The following is an 18,478-nucleotide window of genomic DNA, read 5'->3' as shown; positions in this document are numbered from 1 at the left end:
CTGACTATGACTATCCCTTATCTGTCGGCAACTCTCTGGATAAGAATTATTATCTTTTGCACAGCTAATACACTTACTGTGTGCTAGTCACTGTATGAATGAATTCAGTCCTCACCACAATTCTATGAAATAGGTTCTAACATATGATTATCCCCATTGCACAGATGAGGAAACTGAGGCACAGAGAAATTAAATACCTGCCCACGTGGGGTTACAGAGCTGGCAAGTGGTGGAATCAGATTGGAGCCTACGCAATCTGGCTCCAGAAATAGCATTCTCAACCATCATACTTTGGCTTGGAGAGGATTCTTGATTTGCCCAAGTCTCAAGTAGACTAAGCTCTCTAAGTCATAGTTCACTCAACCTGAAACGTGCCTCAGGACCCCTCGTGGGCTTGCTGTGGAATGAAACAAGATGTGAAGCTGTCAGACTGATGGTTTCCTCTCAGTCTGCTTGGGGTTTTGCTGGGCTCTGGTCCTCCCAAGTCCGCTCCTCCCAACCCCCATTCTGGCTGAGACCCAAGTGTGTGTTTGTGTGGATGGGAGCTATGATAGCAAGGGGCTGTCCCCCTGAGCTACAGCTGATCTGATCTGGGACAAAGGACTGTTAAGATAAGTTCAGCGTTCAGCGCTAGGAAGTGGTCATTGAAACTGCCCAAGGCTGGAGCTCTGTGCTGGGGGAGGGAGGGAGCAGTCTCACTTGGTGGGAGAAAAGGAAGGGCCTTTGAATTACTCTCACTGCTTGTTTTTTAATGCCAGACAAGGGTTCTTGTTGAGAGTTGGGAGGTGGGGTGGGTGGATATTTGTGTAGCTTTAAAGTCTAGGGCTTCTAGTCAGTACTTTGGAAAGGGGTCTCCTTACCCCATTGTTAACGGCAAAACAAAAAGAGCTCCTTTTCTGCCCCTCACTTCTATGTTCTTTTCTCAATCTCTGAGGTTGTGTAATTCCCATTGCTGTGGGGTTGGGATGTAGAGGGGGGCACCTATGCTTATGACTGGGACAAAAGCTTTCATGGGATTCCTCCACTGGGTACCCAGTCACCAAGTACTTTCCACCAACTAACCCTGGTGTGTTGTTGCCATTAGTCATCTGAGATCCTTGATGGAATGAGATGGAGAATAAGTAAATAAAAATAAACCCCTATCATTACAGGGGTCAGTACTTTCATACTCACTGATCCTTCACTGACCCTGTGAAGTCAGGGCCTTGGGTTAGATTCTGGGGTACAGAGGCTGTTGATATAGATGAAGAAGGGGGTACATGAGCCTCAGAATGGCAGTCAGAGAATGGGTTTCCATACCGAGCTCTGCCCCTTGCTGGCCACATGACCTAGGGCGGGTGACTCAGTCCCTTCAAGCCTCAGTTCCTATTAGCCAAAGGAGATCCTGAACGTGGAGCCTCTTTGTAAACTGGAAAAGGCTCCCCAGCAGCTGGGGATTTATGGCTGTGGGTACTGTGGCTTAGAACTCAGTACTTTATACTCCATTTAAATGCTGCTCCCTTGAGGGGGCTGAGTGTCTTCCTCCTCCTGGCCCTGCCTCCACAGCTGCCACCATGCACTCAGGGAGGTCCAAAGAGGTCCAGGCAGGACCAGACAGGGCAGGGCATGGGAGGTATGCCCAGGAGGGACAAGGGAGGAAGGTCTGCCCGGTGCCGCCTCCCTGCCCATGCTTGGCTCCCACTGGCAACCTAAGCCCTTTGCCTCCCAAACTGATCCTGGAATGTAAACCCCTAGCCAAGCACATTCTTTAGCCAGGTCACCAGCTCCCGGCCCTTGGGAAGGGAAGGCGGGAGCTAGCATTTCTCTTGGCCCTGAATGACACCAGCACAATCTGGTGCTGGGGCTGCTACCACCAGCCTGGATTAATAGGCTGGCTGTCACCCACAGCTTATGAAAAGCCCAATTCTGACCTATCACTCCTGTCAGAGCCCGGGGAGAAGGGGAGAGAGAACCCACCCCATAAGCAGGGGGATTTGAAATACTGCTGATTTCCTGGCTCTGGTTCCTCATACCAGCCAGATGCGCTCAGAGGAAGGGGGGCTTTGTAAAGGTTACTCTCAAAGCTGGTGCTCTCTGGGCCCTTGGTTGTCTGACTTTCATTCTGTTCGGTCGTTTGCTACACATTTATTCCATTCAGTCACTTGTTACACATTTAGGCTCTGGTGCCCAGCGCGGTGATGCTCTGGGCCCACGAGGGTTAACAGTCTCACCGTGTCCTGAGGAGCCCTGTGTGTATGGGGGTGAGGTGGGGGTACACAAGGAGGGGGTATTCTGCATTCTGCGGGGAGGGATGGGCTGGGGCGGGGTTGGGAGGGGAACAGTAGGGACAGTTTAGGGAACTGCCTGCTCCCAGTGGTCTCCCACAAGCCACACTTGGCAGAGGTGAGGAGGGGAGGCTGGAAGGGCAGGACTTTTGTGAAGGGTCTTAGAAGTCAAGACGGAGGCTGGGAATCACCTGGAGGACCAGGGGCAGCTGAGGGAGGGTGTTTCAGCTGTGATGGTGCAGGCAGGTTTGCAGATGAGAACGGTTTCTGAAAGGGCAGAGGAATTCAGCCGCCATGTGGAGGGGGTTGGAGGCGAGGGATGAGATGGTCGTTTTCCACCCAGGGTTGAGCTGACTTCCCCGAGGTGCTGGGACCTGAGGTCTGAGGCAGAGTAAGACCAATTTGGAAGGGCAGCTCCAATCCAGTCCCTTCTCCTACAGATGGGGATGCTGGATCTGGAGTGGGGAGCCTGGGAAAGGAATTTGTAAATTATTATCGCCTTATAAACGTTTGGTTTTAAGAATGTGAATTGCTAAACTGAGATTAGGACCAAGGCCCATTGTCTGTTGAATGGGAGGCCGGTCACCCCAAAGTCCTCCTTCTGGTCCTCCAGATAAGGCAGGCAAGGTGGGCCACCTTCTGGCGACAGTGAATGGGGCCTCAGGGGTCCCTCACCTCCTGGCACATCCACACCCTCCCTTCCGAGGCTGACCGAAGCTGGAGCCACCAACCGCAAGCCCGGAGTGTCTCGCCTGCCCCGTCTCCACACTGCAGCAACGTGGAGGGTGCGGGGAGGGGGAGGCGGACCCCACGAGCCTGGGGGAGACAGAGTTCTCCCTGAACCACCTAGAAAAGCCACCACTTCTAAAGTGTCACCTCAGGCATCAAGTCTTCAGACACTTCCGGGCCTCCAGCCCCTCACCCCGTTGACCTTCTGAGTCATCTGCCAGATATTTCCTCTTCAGAGGAGGTAGGCGGCTGGGAGGTTTTGCATGAAAAAAAGAAAAGTCTCAAGAATTCAGTCTGGCTAAATTAGGAATGGGACTGGGGCACCAGGATCTTTCCCCTGTTCTTTCCCTTCACCCATTCACCGTCTCAGTCCAGGTTTATCAAGTGCTGGCTGCGTGCCGGGCAGGGACCAGGTGCTGAGCACGTGAAGGTAAGCAGGGAAGCCACAAACGGTTCCCCCCCCCCGTCCCTCCCCGTTTACGGAACTCGTGACAACTTGGGGAAGCCACAGGACTCCTTTGGGTCTCAGTTTCCTCCCCTGTAAAATAGATGGATCCCAGTCTTTCCTAAGGTCCTAGGGAATTGAGGGTGCAAAGGTCCCCCTGGCTGTTACAGCAAACTGTGCACGAGGTCCTGGAGGGGCCGGCAGTGTGGATGTCAAAGCAGTGGATGCTCCTGAGCTGGCAACTCACCGTCCACACTGAAGGGGTTCTGAGCCCGGGCGCCTGCTCCCAGTGTGTGTACCAGAGTGTAAGTGTGAGGGGCATATGTGTGAGTGCAAGGCGTGTGTAAGAGCATAAACATGTGCGTGAACGGGTGTGCACATGCGTGTGAGGTGCATGCAGATGTGTAAAAGTGTGGGATGTATTTGAAGTGTGTGGGTGTAAGAGGTTAAGGCATGTGTGAGTGTGAGCTATATTGTAAGGGCGTGAGGCAAGTGTGAAGCATAAGAGTGAGGTGTGTGAGTTGTGTATGTGAGCATGAGTGATTATGTGAGTGTAAATCTGCGAGTGTACATGTAAGGTCTGTGTGAGACTGAGGGGTATGTGGGTGTGTGATGTGGGTGTGTGAGGTGTGTGTGAGCATGAAAGAGAGAGGGGAGGGGAAAGGGAGAGAGGTGAGTGTGTGTGTGTGTATGTTTGTGAGTGTGCGCATGTGCAGGGCTCAGGCTGGCCCAGAGCATGCTGGGTGGAGTCGCAGGAAGTTTGTCTGGTATGAAATACCAACTGCACATAATCTGTAAAGGGGTCCATCACTCTTGGAAAAAGGGACACTTTGGCCTCTGGGCTGCGGACGGTGGTTTCTTGGTGCTCTGCTTCATGCCGTCAGGAACACGTGGGCTCTGGGGGTTCTTTGAACCAGGCACACACCTGCCTGGGGAGCTCAAATGAACTGGATATTTGGGAAAACACCCCACAGTTTAAATTATTAAAGGGTCACATCCTGAGGGAGAATGCAGACTCTACAAGAACGTAACACAGGGCACTCTAGAGACATTGTGCCCTTGCAGCCAGCTGGCTCGCCACCCTTTCCCAGAGATGGGCTCCTCCCCCCTACTCCCCACCCCCACCCCCGTCACTCCTGGCACCGCCGATGGAGAGGGGTGTGCTTGGAGAGGCGGCCACAACCATCATATCACACTGATGCCGACCTTCCTCAAACCCTTCTTCTCGAGGCATCGACCCACTATTCAAGGTCGGCACAGGCTCCAACTTGCCTTCTAATCTTTTTTCACATCACTCCCCACTCCTGTGTGCACTTTGGCACCCAAGTCTCCCTTCCCTTGAGGCCCAGTTATAACAGCAGTCTCCTCCAGGAAGCCTTCCCAGATCAGCTCAGTCCTCAGAGCCAGGAAGAGGCAAGGAAGGTTCCCCCTCCCTCTTGATTTCAGACTTCTAGAATTGTGAGGCAATACATTTCTGTATTCTGCAGTATTTTGTTATGGCAGCCCTAGGAAACTAATAAAATGGAAACTTATCTGCCCAACCTGTCTGGGTCCTTTTATGTGCCCGTCTCTTCAGCTCTTGCCTGTGCTCTGCCTCATGCCTTCACTTCTGCAGTTGTCTAATGCCAACAAGAAGCGCCTGCCCACGCAACTCTTTGATCTCACCAAGCCTGGCCTGAGGCTTTGGTCCTGTTCTGCCGCCACCCAGGGGCGGGGATGCCATCTCTTACTGCAGAGCTCAGAATGGTGGGCGGTGGGGGTGTGCACTCCCCTCCACCCCGGCAGCTGGATTAGAATCTCCGTTCCATCACTTGTTAGTTGTGCCACTTGGGTTAGTCATAGGGTTCCCGGTTCTGTTTCTTCTTCTACAAGATGGGGGTTGGAAAAGGCCGATGGTACCCCACCTCCTGTTCAGGGTATCTGTGGGCCAGAAAGCTCCAAGTAAATGCAAGAGATCATTAGAAATTCTGGAGGAGAAGAAACCATGGAAGGGAGGGACTTGTCCACTTTCTGTGGTTCTAAACCCTCCTGGCACTTTAATTGCCCAGCAGATGGACCTTCCTCCAGAGGAGGCCTGACAAGCTTGGCCCACGTGTTTTTCTGAAGATTCCAACCCCAACTGGGGTTCTTTCTTTTTTTAAAAAAAAAAAATTGTTTATTTATTTATTATTTTTTTGGCTGTGTTGGGTCTTCATCATTGCATGCGGGCTTCCTCTAGTTGCCGTGAGCAGGGGCTACTCTTTGTTTCGGTGCGCGGGCTTCTCATTGTGGTGGCTTCCCTTGTTGCGGAGCGCGGGCTCTAGGCGCACGGGCTTCAGTAGTTGTGGCACACGGGCTTAATTGCTCCGCCGCATGTGGGATCTTCTTGGACCCGGGTCCCCTGCATTGGCAGGCGGATTCTTAACCACTACCCCACCAGGGAAGTCCCTGGGGTTCTTTCTGATCTTAGATGGTGCCTTGGTGATTTTACTTACTTCGTTTTCCTCAGAAGAGGAACTTGGCTTATCCTATGTTCCAATGGCACAAATCTGATCATGATGCTTCTCCACTTAAAATCCTTAATTTGCTCCCAGTTTCCCATATGGATAAAGTCCAGACTCCTTAGCAAGGCACGTAAGGCCTCTTGATCTGCCCTGCCTGTACTTCCAGCCCATCTCCCTAGATTCTCTGCAATGTGCATGTTGTCCCTCAGTGGACTTGAGAACACCTCTGTCTCTCCCTCAACAACAACAAAAAATAATAATGCAGCTACTCACCTTATATATGCAAATCATTTTGTGTATAGCAGGTAGCTCTTAACCTCAGTGAGGCCTTATTTTGTTCATTTTACAAATAAGGAAACTGAGATTCAGGGGTTAACAACGTACCCAAGATCAATCTGCACATGACAATTATGATTTGAACCCATATTTCTTGCTTCAAAGCCTGGGGTCATCCTCCTCTGCCTGGCTGTCCTCCCTCTTCTTTCAAAGTGCAGTTTGAGATTTGTTTTCTGGAAACCTCTCTGATCCCCTCAGTTCCTCTCAGTTCTCTGTAACCAGTAAGGATGGGGCACCTCTGGGTTGCACTAGGAAGGCTGACACTTGTCTCATCAAATACTAACTGCAGATTTAGTCCCCGTCTCCCTCCCAAGACTGCAACGACTGGAGGGCAGGAATCCCAAGTCCAGCACCATGCCAGACACATAACTGGAGTTCATTGTCAAACAATGCTTTGGAATAGCTGACACAGTCACAGAACCAGAAGGGAACTTTCCTGGGATGTAAATTTAGGAATATTCTATGCTCATTTCACGTTAGGGAGCCCTTCCCAATCTTTCCTTGCTAATCCTCATACTCATTCCTTGGGAAACAAAAGGAATGTTTGGAGCCCTCCATCTTTCCAGGTTTGACATTCTGAACCCTTACATAGTACAGAGCAGCTGATTTTCTTCCCTTTCCTCTGTGCTATTCCATTTGAGGCAATGCAGTACTGTGGTCACAGGTTTTAGAATCAGACTTGGTTCAGTCACTTACTAGCTTGTGACCTTGGACAAGTTATATAACCTTTTGGAGGCTTAGTTGTTTCATGTGCAAGATACGAGGATACTGCCTTCTCCACAGAGTTGATCTGAGGATTGAAGCTGGTGCTTTGCCAACTTGTGAGATGGCATTGTCATTGCTTTTGTTTTCCACATTGGGAAATGAAGACAAGAGAGGGGAGGGAACTTCCCAGAGAGGGACGGGGATGAGAAGGCCTATGGCGGGGAGGGGAGTGAGGCCCGGAGCCAGGCCATTGGACCGCAGATCCTGAGCGGCCTCTGCAGCACCATGAGGTACAGCCATGAGGTGTGCCGCTGACACCCCCTATTTCCCTCGCTCCTCGGTGAGCCACACCCAAAGTCTTCCCAGCATGGACCTCCAAGAGGTGAGTCCTCAGCAGATACCAGCTTGAGCCCTGAGTGGCCCTCACAGGTTGCAGCGGTCAGTCCCCCATTCTCATAATGGGAAGAGCCTTTAGGGCTGGCTACAGCCATAAGGTACCCCAACTATTTAAAATGCCTCAGTCCCATCCACAGGTCTGGTGCCATTTTGTGTGCTTGGAAAGCCTCCTACACACAAGGCTAGGCTTCCTGTTAGAAGGGGTGGAGGGACCCCATTTGTAAATGTCTTTCTTGGGGAGGGGTTGGGGAGGGTGGGAGCAGGCAGTGCAGAGACTGAAGTGGAATGGAGGGCTGGCCTTTGCAATGCTTCCCCTAACCTGCTCCCCCAGCCCCTCTTTCTAACAGTCACTTCAGGGGGCTCAACGGAAATGGGCTGGGGGTGGGGGTCTGGAAGCAGTAGGGAAGGTAGGGCAGTAGCTCCCCCTGCGGAGCACCCGTGGTCACAGGATGCCAAGGCGGGAGGGAAAGGCTGGGCCAGCAGGTGGCAGTGTCCTTCCAGTGCCCAAGTAAAGAAAAAGATCAGGTACGAGAGAAAGGGAGGCAAAACGACTGTCCCATAAAGACCCTGGTTCCACTTGTCTGTGAAGATTCAGTGGAGGTGTTATCTTCTCCAGGAGGCTCCCCCTGAGCCCTCAGACGGGTGTTCCTGCTTCAGGAGAAATAATCATACCAGCGCGTGGTGAGTGCTCTCTGACCCCCCCACCGCCCCTCCAGGGCACATATTTTTTTCATCTTTGTATCCCCCGTGTTAGCACAGCTTTTAAAAATAACTTGGAATCAGAAAGCGGCTATACCAGCTAAAAGGAGGCATGTCCTTCACGTTTTTACATCAGTGAGCAATTACCTTTCTACTGTGGGCAAGACAGAAATGAGCTCGAGCTGAATGAACTGAGGCCAGTCACAGGAGTAACCCAACGAAGAAGTCAGTTAATGAGTGCAGCCTTTTCCCAACACGCCTGTGGGGCATCAACGCTCAGGAGAGGAAAGTGTGCTGTTTTCCTAGGAGTGAGGTGACTGGTCGGGGCAGGGTGGTTTGAAGGTGGAACCTCCTCAGAGGGAACAGCCAAGAACAAGTGGTCCCTTGGGGCCCCATTTAGCCTGAGAATGTCAGAGGGACTGTTTCATGCGGTACCCTCTGCATATCAAGACACCGTCCACCCCGCCCCTGCATCAGGGTGCCAGAGAAGATAGGAATATAGATTTTAATCATTGTGCTGCTGCTGTTAACCAGAGTGCAATTAATCCATCCTTTGTGGATTTTGATGCCACAGTGTAAATAAGAAGGTTTCACACAGAAACACTCTGGGGCTGTCAGTGACAAAGTGGAGGGGTGCCTCTGGTGCCTCTGGTGGGGAGGGGTGACCGAAGGAGAAATGAAGTGAGGAGAAGAGTGGGGAGCAGACCCTGGGCTGGGAGTCTGCTCCAGTCCCATCATTACATTCCCATCAGGACCCCGAGAGGCATGGGTCCTTCCTGGCCAGGGCTTCTGACCTGGACCAGTGCACGTGAACCCGACTTCCCTTCCAAGTCAGCCGCCTCCAGCTTCAGGGCCAATTCTTGCTGAGTAGATGAGGTCCAGGGCAGGCCCACAGTTGGCCACCAAAGGGGGAAGGGATGTAGACCAATGGAGAGAAGAGGGGTTGGGACTCCTGCAACCCTTCTCCATCTTCCATCCCAAGAGACCTTCAGACTAGCGCAGATCCAGGGAAAGGACAGCTACAAGTAGCTATCCTCTGGGTCAGAACTGCCCTGCCTACCCCCTATCCTGAAGATGGGAGAGGTAAACCCACAGGAAGGGAGGTAGCATATACTCCTGCTACCTACCTTTCTCTGCCTGAGCAGTAAGTGAGGACTCTCCCCAGAGGTCACCTGAGCTCCAACAGGGGAAGGGGGATGGCAGAGTCATCGAGACTTCTTACAGTTTTCTCGGATTGGTAGGGTTTGGAGGTGGAGAGGTCATTTAGAGCCCTAGGGCCTAACCCCACTGGCTGCTGACAGGAGCTGGCATCCGGGGAAGCAGCCCAAACTGCTTTGATGAGATCATTCCTCTTGTCCAGAGAGGGGTGATCCGGTCCAGGACACGGTGGCTGGGCCCAGAGCCAGCTAGGAGTCAGAGACACACAGGGCTTCCACCGCATCACTCAAACCCTGGTTGACGCCCCCCACGGCCAGGAGGCAGTTCTTGACAACGATGCTGGAGCAGGCACAGCGGGGCGTGGGCATGGCGGGGAGGACCTCCCACTTGTTTTTCCCCGGGTGGAATGCCTCTGCCGTCTCCAGGACAGTGGGTTGGTTCCCTGAAAGTGCCAAGGGAACCGGACCTTACAAAGGAGTCCAGTCACCTATCGGCCCGGGGAAGTCCCCCCATCTGGCTCCCCGCCTCTGGAACCACAAGCAGAAGCCAATCAACCTCAACTTCCTTGGCTACAGAATTGCTCCTTCCCCACCCTTTTGTCAAACAGCTGCTTTGTTCTTCCTGCCTTCTCTGTCTTTTCATCTCAAGAGTAACTTTCTTTCCCCACCGCCTGCTTTTACCAGAAGTTTCTAGACACTACGGCCTCTCTTCTGCCCTTTACTAAGAAAGCTGCTCACATGGTCTAGCTTACATCAAGCTGCTTTCCTGTGTGGGTAAATAGGGTGTCTGTCCACACTGAGTAAACTCTGGGTTCCTGGAAGCTCCGCCGCCCATCTGTCTCTCCCCTGTTGATGTTGGGGTCCCGCCTTCAAAATACCCTCATCTCTGGGAGGTCTTATACAGCAAATCCTGAATTCATTAGAATAACTGATTTGATCAGACTGCTTTTCTACTCCATGACAGAGCTGGGTATCCAGGGAGAAGAGAAAGAGGACCAAGGCCAATCCCTGCCACACTTTCACCTCCAGTCATTCCTGGATAGGGCCCCAGGGACCTGTGCTTGGCAAGCCTGTGTCACATGGTTATCACTATGCCCCTTATTCTCTCTGGGCCTCAGTTTCTCCTGTGTAAGAGGACAGATAGACAGCAACTGAGGCCCGTCCATGGAGACATGACATCTAGGCTGGGAGGAGGGGAGTGCTTTGAAATTCTTTGGAGTAAAGCAGTAGGCAGGCGGTGTGCAAGGAGCCAGCACCCTCTCCTGCTCATGCAGAGTGCCTAGAATCCACCAAGCACCAGAACCACAGTGCCAGCCTGGAAGCTCTATCCTTACCAAGTCCTCCAGCCACTATGACCCGTCCACTCAGAGAGCCGGCCACAAAGTCTGCCCGCCGCTTCTTAAGGAAGAATGAGCGCTCCATCTTCAGCCATCCCCCTACAGGCCATGCATGATGGCAGGAGATACACAGAGAGAATCAGATGCTGACCACCCGCCCCTCCAAATACACATGAGTCCCAAACTGCTCTCACCCAAGGCAGCATCTCCACTCCATCTACCCTGTGTGCTTAGTGCATATACAATGTCTCCTGCTGTTTGAAATGACACTCTACCCTCTCCCATGCTTGCTGCAATCCAAGGAACCATAATCTCTTATGACAAATCACCTTGTTCTACCTCTGTTCTCACGGGCTTTAAGCTGGAAAGGAGGCTGACTAGAGGCAGAGAGCATCAGAGTCAGGATCCTTCTGTTTTTCCACGAGTAAAAAACAGGAAAAAGCCCTTCCTCACCTGGCTCTGGCTGGATGTTGTAAGAATGGACAATAGGTGGAAAAGGCTTTGATAAAAACAACCAACCAACCAATCAAAGGGAACCCTGTACAGATGAAAGAATTTGATCCCAAGAGTAGCCTTGAATGGAGAAGGGTGTTCAGACTCTGAAAGGCTCACCCAGCTGGGTAAGTGAGCCTAGGTGGATGGATGGGATGGGGGTAAGGTGGGGGATTCAGCCAGAAGGGAGGTGCGCAGCCGGGGACTGGTGCCCAGCTTACCCTGTTCCATGTCGAACACGTCCATTGTCCGGAGGAACTTGGGCTGCTGGTAGAGCCGACCCTGCCGCAGGCCACCCAGGCTGTACAAGCGGTCGTCTAGGGTCACAAAGCTGGAGAAGGCCCGCTTGCAGGGAATGTTGGGGAACTTGGTCCAGGAGCGAGTCTCGATGTCAAAGACCTCGAAGGCGTTGACCGCGTACTTGGACTGTCGTCCCCCTGGAGGCCAGAGTAGGGCGAAGGTTGGGCAGAAGAGTGAGTCCCTGAGGACTGGGGCTGGGTTTCCCCTTCTGACTGTTATCAGATCATATAGGAAGCTCCCTGAAGGGTGGGGCAGCATGATTAACCCCCAGAGCCCAGGAGATGCTCAGCACACAGGCACTGCGTCCAACCGGAACTGACCTGGGGGAGGGAAGAAGGGCCAGACGTGGGCCAGACAACCTGTCCTTACCCAGCACATAGATCTTGGAACCTCGCAAGAATGAGGTGGCAGCATATCTCGGGGTGGGCATGGGTGCTAGAGACACCCACATGTCCTTGAGCATGTCATAGTGTTGGAGGTGGTTGTGTGGACGGAGGTCCAGGCCCATCCCGCCTGCCGCATACACTCGGTAATCTAAGGAGAAAGGCCATACAACAGACACTATGAGACAGGCCCATTGTACTCAGCTCCTACCATGGCCAGGCTCTGTTAACCCCTGGAACACAAGCACTGAAGCCCGGCCAGGTCCCAACCACACCGCTCTGCCCAAGAATGGGTTGGTGGCACCATTAAAAGTTCCTGCCACAGTCAAGCCTGGGTCTTCTTGAAGCCATGTCAGGCCTACATGCCTTAGCTTTCCTTGGTGTCTGGCCCTTGGTTAAACCCGAAATACTTGCACAGAGGTAGACTGCAGTGGAGTCTAGGCCTGGACAACCCTTTGCAGGTCTTATCCCCTCCATTCTCCTCCTTCCTGGGCAGCCAGAGGGATGCCAAAGAGGAGGGGTATTCCTCTGATACCCTCCAATAGTGGCCTCTTCCCCAGGCACTCCCAGATCAGAACTCTCTAGACCTAGCAGGAGCCTTTGGAAATGAGGTCAGCCCTGCTGTTATTGGCCTTGTGGGACACTGGCCTGCTGCTGTCTCTTTCTTTGTCCGGATAGGAGAAGGCTATCCTCCTTCATGCACAGGAAAGCTCTGGGCTCCAGGAAGCACCCTGCACTGAATGGGCTAGGGGTGAATGAGGGAGAGGCTTTGGAGGAGAGAAAACTGGCCCCTATAAGAAGCCCTGCCCAGAGAAGTGAGTTCCCCCCCACTCTCTACTGCTCTTGGCTGCAGGTGACACAGCGCAGCAGAGAGGATAGGCAACGCCTCCATGTTTCCCTGGGCCTCACCCCAGTACCTCACACAGCCTGTTAAGGACACAGCCCTACCCCCAGGGCCCTCTTTTTTCCCAGGGACTCACTCCTACCCGGGATTCTGTCTCCTAGTAGCCAGTCCTCCCCGCTTCTGGCTCTATGAGACTTTCATTCTTCAAGGGGATTGCAGGGATGAGTACTACTTCTTTCTACTTTCCAATCTTACTAAAGAGAGGGAAAAAAATCCCAACCCTAGCCTGTGGCTGGGAGATGGGGCCTGCTAATGAGAAATTTACCTTACACAAACTCCGCCTCTTCTATTCCTGTTTTCACCCGCACACCTCCAGCTGGGAACCCTCACATCCAGACCACATTACCATTCCTGCACCCAATTCTTACTCATCCTTTCAGAGTCACCTGGGTGTCCCTGAACTGCAAGGCTGGGCTGAGAGCGGCGGCTCAGGACCTCCTGTGGCACCTGCATCACCCTACTTGCCACACGTTACTGAAATAACCTTTGTATGTTTCTTCTTTCCATAGATTGTTAGGTTCTTGAGATTTGTTAATCTGTGGCCCCAGCATCTGCTAGAAAGTGTGGCACACAGGCATGTAAATTCTTAGTAAACTAACTATTGAACCCATTCAATGCCATAGTTAAGAGCACAGACTCGACCATCACCTGCTAGCTGCGTAACCTTGGGCAAGTTAACCTCTCTGGGCCTCACATTACTTCTCTCTAAAATGAGGATAATAATAGCACTTACCTCATCAGACAGGTTGTGAGGGTCAAAGGGGTTAATACCTATAAGGCACCTATGGTAAGGACTCAATAAATGTTGGTTCTTAATCATTCAGCCCCACTTATTGAGATCTGCGGATAAAGGACTACCCTTTCCCTCTCTATTTCCCCATGGGCCTCCATGCCTTCCATCTTTCTTACTGGGAATTCAGGAGGCCCCATTGGCTACTCTGCCCTCAGGGATTTTGAGTTAAGAGTTTCTCTCTCTGACCTTCATTGGTAAGACCCGGGCTCCTAAAGGCAGGGATCAGATCTTCTGCCTCTTTCCTTCCTCCCTGGGACCTAGAACTGTGCCAGGGACAGAGCAGGTGCTCAAGAAATACTGGTTTCTGATCTACAGTAGACCTGACAGGCAGCTGAAATGGTTTTGCAAGAGAAGGAGGGAAGGTTGCATCCCACTAAGCCTGTCTGATCTGAACTTGGGGTCTCCTAACTCCTGCTGGGCCATTTTCCATAAAACCCTGTGTGTTTTAGCAAAAGAGCTTTCAGAGCCCCCTCTGTGCTCTGGGCTGTACCAGGCCTGAAAAGAAAGAAATGATGGGCTTGGAAAAAGCAAAATGAGAATCAAAGCTACGTGATCATCACATGCATGCCCTGAGAACCTAGTGAACCTGGGCAAGATGCCACAGAAGCACGACCCTCAGGAACATTCTGGTGTCCACTCATCAGTGTCTCTGAGATTAGGAGGCAGATGGTGGGGAGAAGGTCCTGGAATCAGGTCCCAAAGCCCTCCCAGTGGGGCCTGGTGATGGTACGAGGATGGCATGAACATCCCCAGGGCCCCAAATAATTGTCTGGAGGTGGTGGCGCTTGCAAGGAAGACTTCAGGGGATTTGGTGCTGTGGGTGGAAGGCCCAATCATTCTGCTGAATGAAGGGATGTACAGGGACATTGCACTAACCCCCTCTGGCTCTCCCCTCTGGCCCGGCCTGCCCAGCTTGCTGGGAGGAACCTGGTGGGGGTGGAGTGGAGCTCTGGCATCATATGGATTTACTAGACACTTCACTTGCTGAGTCTCAATTTTCCCATCTGTAAAATAAGGCCAGCGGGTCTCTAGTTTTAGTGTCCATTGTAAAGATCAACTGGGAATCAGGAGTGTGATAGTGGCCTCCAACTCAGTGTTGGCTTCCATCCCTTTCCCCGTGGCCCCCCACTCCCTTCTCTCTGCCCGCCCTCAGCCCTGGCCCCACTCGCCTTTGGCCGTGACAGAAATGCCCATGGCGGCCTCGCGCAGCATGCTCCTCTTCTTCCACTTGCCCTCATCGATGTTGTACATCTCCACGACCTTCAGAGGCAGCTGACTGGTGCCCACACCCCCGATCACCATGATCCGCTTCCCCAGGGCGGTGACAGCCACCCCGGCCCGGGCTGTGGGCAGGGGGCGCAGGTCGGTCCACTGGTCGGCCTCGGGGGAGTAGACCTCAAAGCAGTCCACGGGGACGCCGTTGTCGTCACATCCCCCGATGGCATAGACCTGCCCCCCGGTTTCCAGCAGGGAGCAGTAGACCCGGCGGCTGGGCAGTGGCGCCAGGCGCTTCCACTGGAAATCCTTGACGTTGGGCACCTCCATGGCAGCCCCGGGGGCCCCGCCCGCCGCGCCCCCGCGGAGCGCCGGGGGAGGTGCGAGCCAGGGGGTCCGCCGGCTACTCCGCGCCCCCTCTCGGCGCCTCCATCTCGCTCCTGTTCGCCGGCTCCCGCCCGACCCCCGGCAAGGGCCCCGACGCCGGCCAGCGCTTCACTGTCCCTCAAGACTCAGCGGCCCGGCGGCGTCCGAGCCTGGCCCTGCGGGAGGAATGGGGCGAATCAAGGGCAGCCGGGCCCGGCGCCCGGGCCTCCTGGCGTGGGCGGGCGAGCGGGCTCCCAACCCCCCGCCAACTTTCAAGGGAAGACGCGGCGGCGAAGGCGCCACCCCGCGGCGGCATCAAACCCGCACCGCTTTGTCCCCCGCCGCTCCCAGCCAGCTGGTCGGAAACCCGTGGAACGCGTGGAACGCGTCGGGGGCCGGGGGCGTTCCGGGGTTCAGGGTGCCAGGCTGCCTCCCGGCGAAGCAAGGAGTTAACACCTTTCGGCGCCGCCGCCTGCCTCCCCCGGCTCTCCCTCCCTGCCAACTCCCGTCCCTGCCCCCGCGCCACTTACACAGCCAGGCCAGAGGAGTGCGGCGGCGAGGCGCAGGCAGCGCATTACCCGAGAGCGGCGCGGGGAGCAGGGGAGAGGGCGCTCTGTCCTTCCCCGGTCCGCACACCGCTGTCACATGCAGAAGAGGAGAATAAATGAGCAGCAGGAAGGAGAAGCGGAGCCGCCGCCGGAGGGTGGGGTGCGGGGAGGCCGGCGAGCCTGCTCCACGCACATCCCCACCATCAGCCGCCACACCTGTGCAGGAACCCGCGTGCGCCCCGCGGCGAAGCGAGCCCTGACCTCTTTACGGAAGCCCTGGCGGCGCCCGGCCTGCGGGGGAGGGAAAGGGCCCGGCGGGAGACGCTCACCTTGCCTACTGTTCAGGGAAAGCGGGGCACTAGAGCCAAGTACCCAGATGACGGGGACTAGACTCCCTCCAGTGTGGGGGTGGGCGGTTTGTGAGTGTTTGTTTTGGATGAGGAGGCGGAGAGTCCAATTACCCAGTTTATCTACAGTACACAGACCCAGTTCGTGACAGGCTAGCTCAATAGTCGGCTTTGCTTTGGGGGAGGTATTATCAAATGGTTTAACCTAATAGAAGCAAGTTATGTGGGCGTGACGCACGCAGACCTGACACGGGTGCATCCAAACAATGTACACACCGACCTGCGTACAGATGCATAATTTACACATCACCTCACCCTCCACCCGGAAATGGTCATATCCACGGAGAAACTGACAGAAAGTGCACAGTTATGTGGACACACAGCCAGAGACAAAAGTGGAAACGCAAACACGTGAGTGGTCCCTCCCACATCACACCTTAGGAAGGGAAGACCTGGTTATCAAATCTTGGCCCTCAGCACCAACCCACAGGTCTTGCCAAATAATTCTTTCAAGCCATTCTGTAATGGCCTTATCAGGACAGTAGTCCCCAGTAAAAAAAGTGCCCACGACACCAGTGAGCCACCTGGTGTGATGAACTGCAGGCTTGTGGGGTCCTCCCACATGGTTCCCTTGAATAGAGCCAAGTGTTGAAATGCTTAGGCTTGGGAGTCTGACAGACCTGGGTTTGAATTCTGGCTCTGAAATTATTTAACTACTCCGAGGCTCAGTTTCCTTATTTTATTCAGATTAAACTTTGTATTTTGAGATAAATTGTGGATTCACATGCAGTTGTAAGAAATAACACCTTTTACCCAATTTCTCTCAATGGTAACATCTTGCAAAACATATAGTACAATAATATCATAGCCAGGATATGGAAATTGATCAGTCAAGATTTAGAATATTTCCATCACCACAAGAACCCTTCACGTTGCCTTTTTTTTTTTTTAATTGAAGCATAGTTGATTTACAACACTGTGTTAGTTTCAGGTGTACATTTTGCCTTTTTATACCCATACCTTCTTCCCTCTCACCCCTCTCTCTCCAACCCCTGGCAACCACTAATCTGTTCTCCATTTCCATAATTTTGTCATTTCAAGAATGTTATATAAACAGAAACTTACAGTATGTAACCTTTGGGTATTGGCTTTTTTTGCTCACAGCATAATTCTGTGGAGATTCATCCAAGTTGTTGCATGTATCACTAGTTCATTCCTTTTTATTTCTGAGTAGCATTCCATGGTATAGATATATCCTTGTAGATTTTTGTGAAGATTAAATGAGATGATATTTTTGGGACTTTCCTGATGGTGCAGCGGTTAAGAATCTGCCTGCCAGTGCAGGGGTCACGGGTTCAAGTCCTGGTCCGGGAAGATCCCACATGCCGCGGAGCAACTAAGCCCGTGCGCCACAACTACTGAGCCTGAGCTCTAGAACCTGCGAGCCACAACTACTGAAGCCTGTGCACCTAGAGCCTGTGCTCGGCAGCAAGAGAAGCCACCGCACTGAGAAGCCCATGCACCCCCGCTCACCGCAACTAGAGAAAGCCCGCGCGCAGCAACGAACACCCAGCGCAGCCAGAAATAAAATAAATAAAAATAAATAAATTTATTAAAAAAAAAAAAAAGAATCTGACTGCCAATGCAGTGGACACTGGTTCGAGCCCTGGTCCAGGAAGATCCCACATGCTGCGGAGCAACTAAACCCGTGCGCCACAACTACTGAGCCTGCACTCTAGAGCCCGTGAGCCACAACTACGGAAGCCCGCACGCCTAGAGCCCGTGCTCCGCAACAAGAGAAGCCACCGCAATGAGAGGCCCGAGCACCACAACGAAGAGTAGCCCCCGCTTGTCGCAACTAGAGAAAGCCCACGCACAGCAATGGAGACCCAACACAGCCAAAAATAAATAAATAAATTTATTTTTTTAAAAAATGAGATGATATTTGTAAAGTGTTCAGTTCAGCTTCTGACACACAGCAAGGGGCTGGTAAATCACTATGAATACCATTACTACTACAACTACTGTCAACAAAACCAAGAAAAAGGAAAACTGAGAACAAGCGCAAACATTTTGGTCCTCACTTAGAAATGACTTCCTGTGAGAAACAGAGGTCACAGTACCTCTTAACAGCTCATAGGCCCATCTTAACATCTTGAGTTCTTGGCTTAGAAATTCCACTGCTTTTTAGTTTGAATTCTCTGTACTTACATAGTAAGTACCTCTAAGAACCTTCACAGAGGACAGTTGTGTTGGGGCTCAGAGCAGCCCACCCCAAGGTATACCACAATGGCATATTGATTGTTTTAAGTTAAAGTTACTTGAGAAACAGCCGGTGGGAAAAAACATTTGATATTAAAAAAACACTCTGTACTCCTTATTTCCCCCGAAAGTGGGAAATAAATCTCCCACGTGAAAGTATCCTCCCCATACCAGGAGAGAGAAAGCATCCTTACTTATCACCAGAGTTAGGGAATTCAAGGCTAAGAAAACTGTGTAAACAGATTTTGTTACTTCATTAGTCTGTACCCCAAGCGCAAGCTCCTTTGGTACGTCTTCACAAATAATTATTTGCCTAA

General features: G+C 52.7%; 1 protein-coding gene across 4 annotated transcripts; it reads right to left on the bottom strand.

Moving 5' to 3' along the window:
• Positions 1-8,515: 8,515 nt before the first annotated feature.
• KLHDC8A (kelch domain containing 8A) lies at positions 8,516-15,783 on the bottom strand. 4 transcript variants are annotated; one of them, XM_061185487.1, is made up of 6 exons: positions 15,535-15,783; positions 14,593-15,180; positions 11,713-11,877; positions 11,265-11,480; positions 10,549-10,650; positions 8,516-9,657 (listed from the first exon to the last, which is right to left on the bottom strand). In XM_061185487.1, the coding sequence occupies exons 2-6, from the start codon at positions 14,966-14,968 to the stop codon at positions 9,464-9,466; spliced, it is 1,053 nt and encodes a 350-aa protein (XP_061041470.1). In that variant the 5' UTR covers positions 14,969-15,180; positions 15,535-15,783; the 3' UTR covers positions 8,516-9,463. The 4 variants fall into 4 exon arrangements, with proteins under 4 accessions (XP_061041470.1, XP_061041472.1, XP_061041469.1 ...); XM_061185489.1 differs by lacking the exon at positions 15,535-15,783 and adding an exon at positions 15,332-15,452; XM_061185486.1 differs by lacking the exon at positions 15,535-15,783 and having other exon boundaries at positions 14,593-15,302.
• Positions 15,784-18,478: the final 2,695 nt, after the last annotated feature.

Source organism: Eubalaena glacialis, chromosome 3, assembly GCF_028564815.1.
Source record: "Eubalaena glacialis isolate mEubGla1 chromosome 3, mEubGla1.1.hap2.+ XY, whole genome shotgun sequence".
NCBI lineage: Eukaryota > Metazoa > Chordata > Mammalia > Artiodactyla > Balaenidae > Eubalaena > Eubalaena glacialis.
The sequence above is the reverse complement of the archived record's forward strand: the minus strand, read 5'-3'. Positions and strand labels throughout refer to the sequence as shown.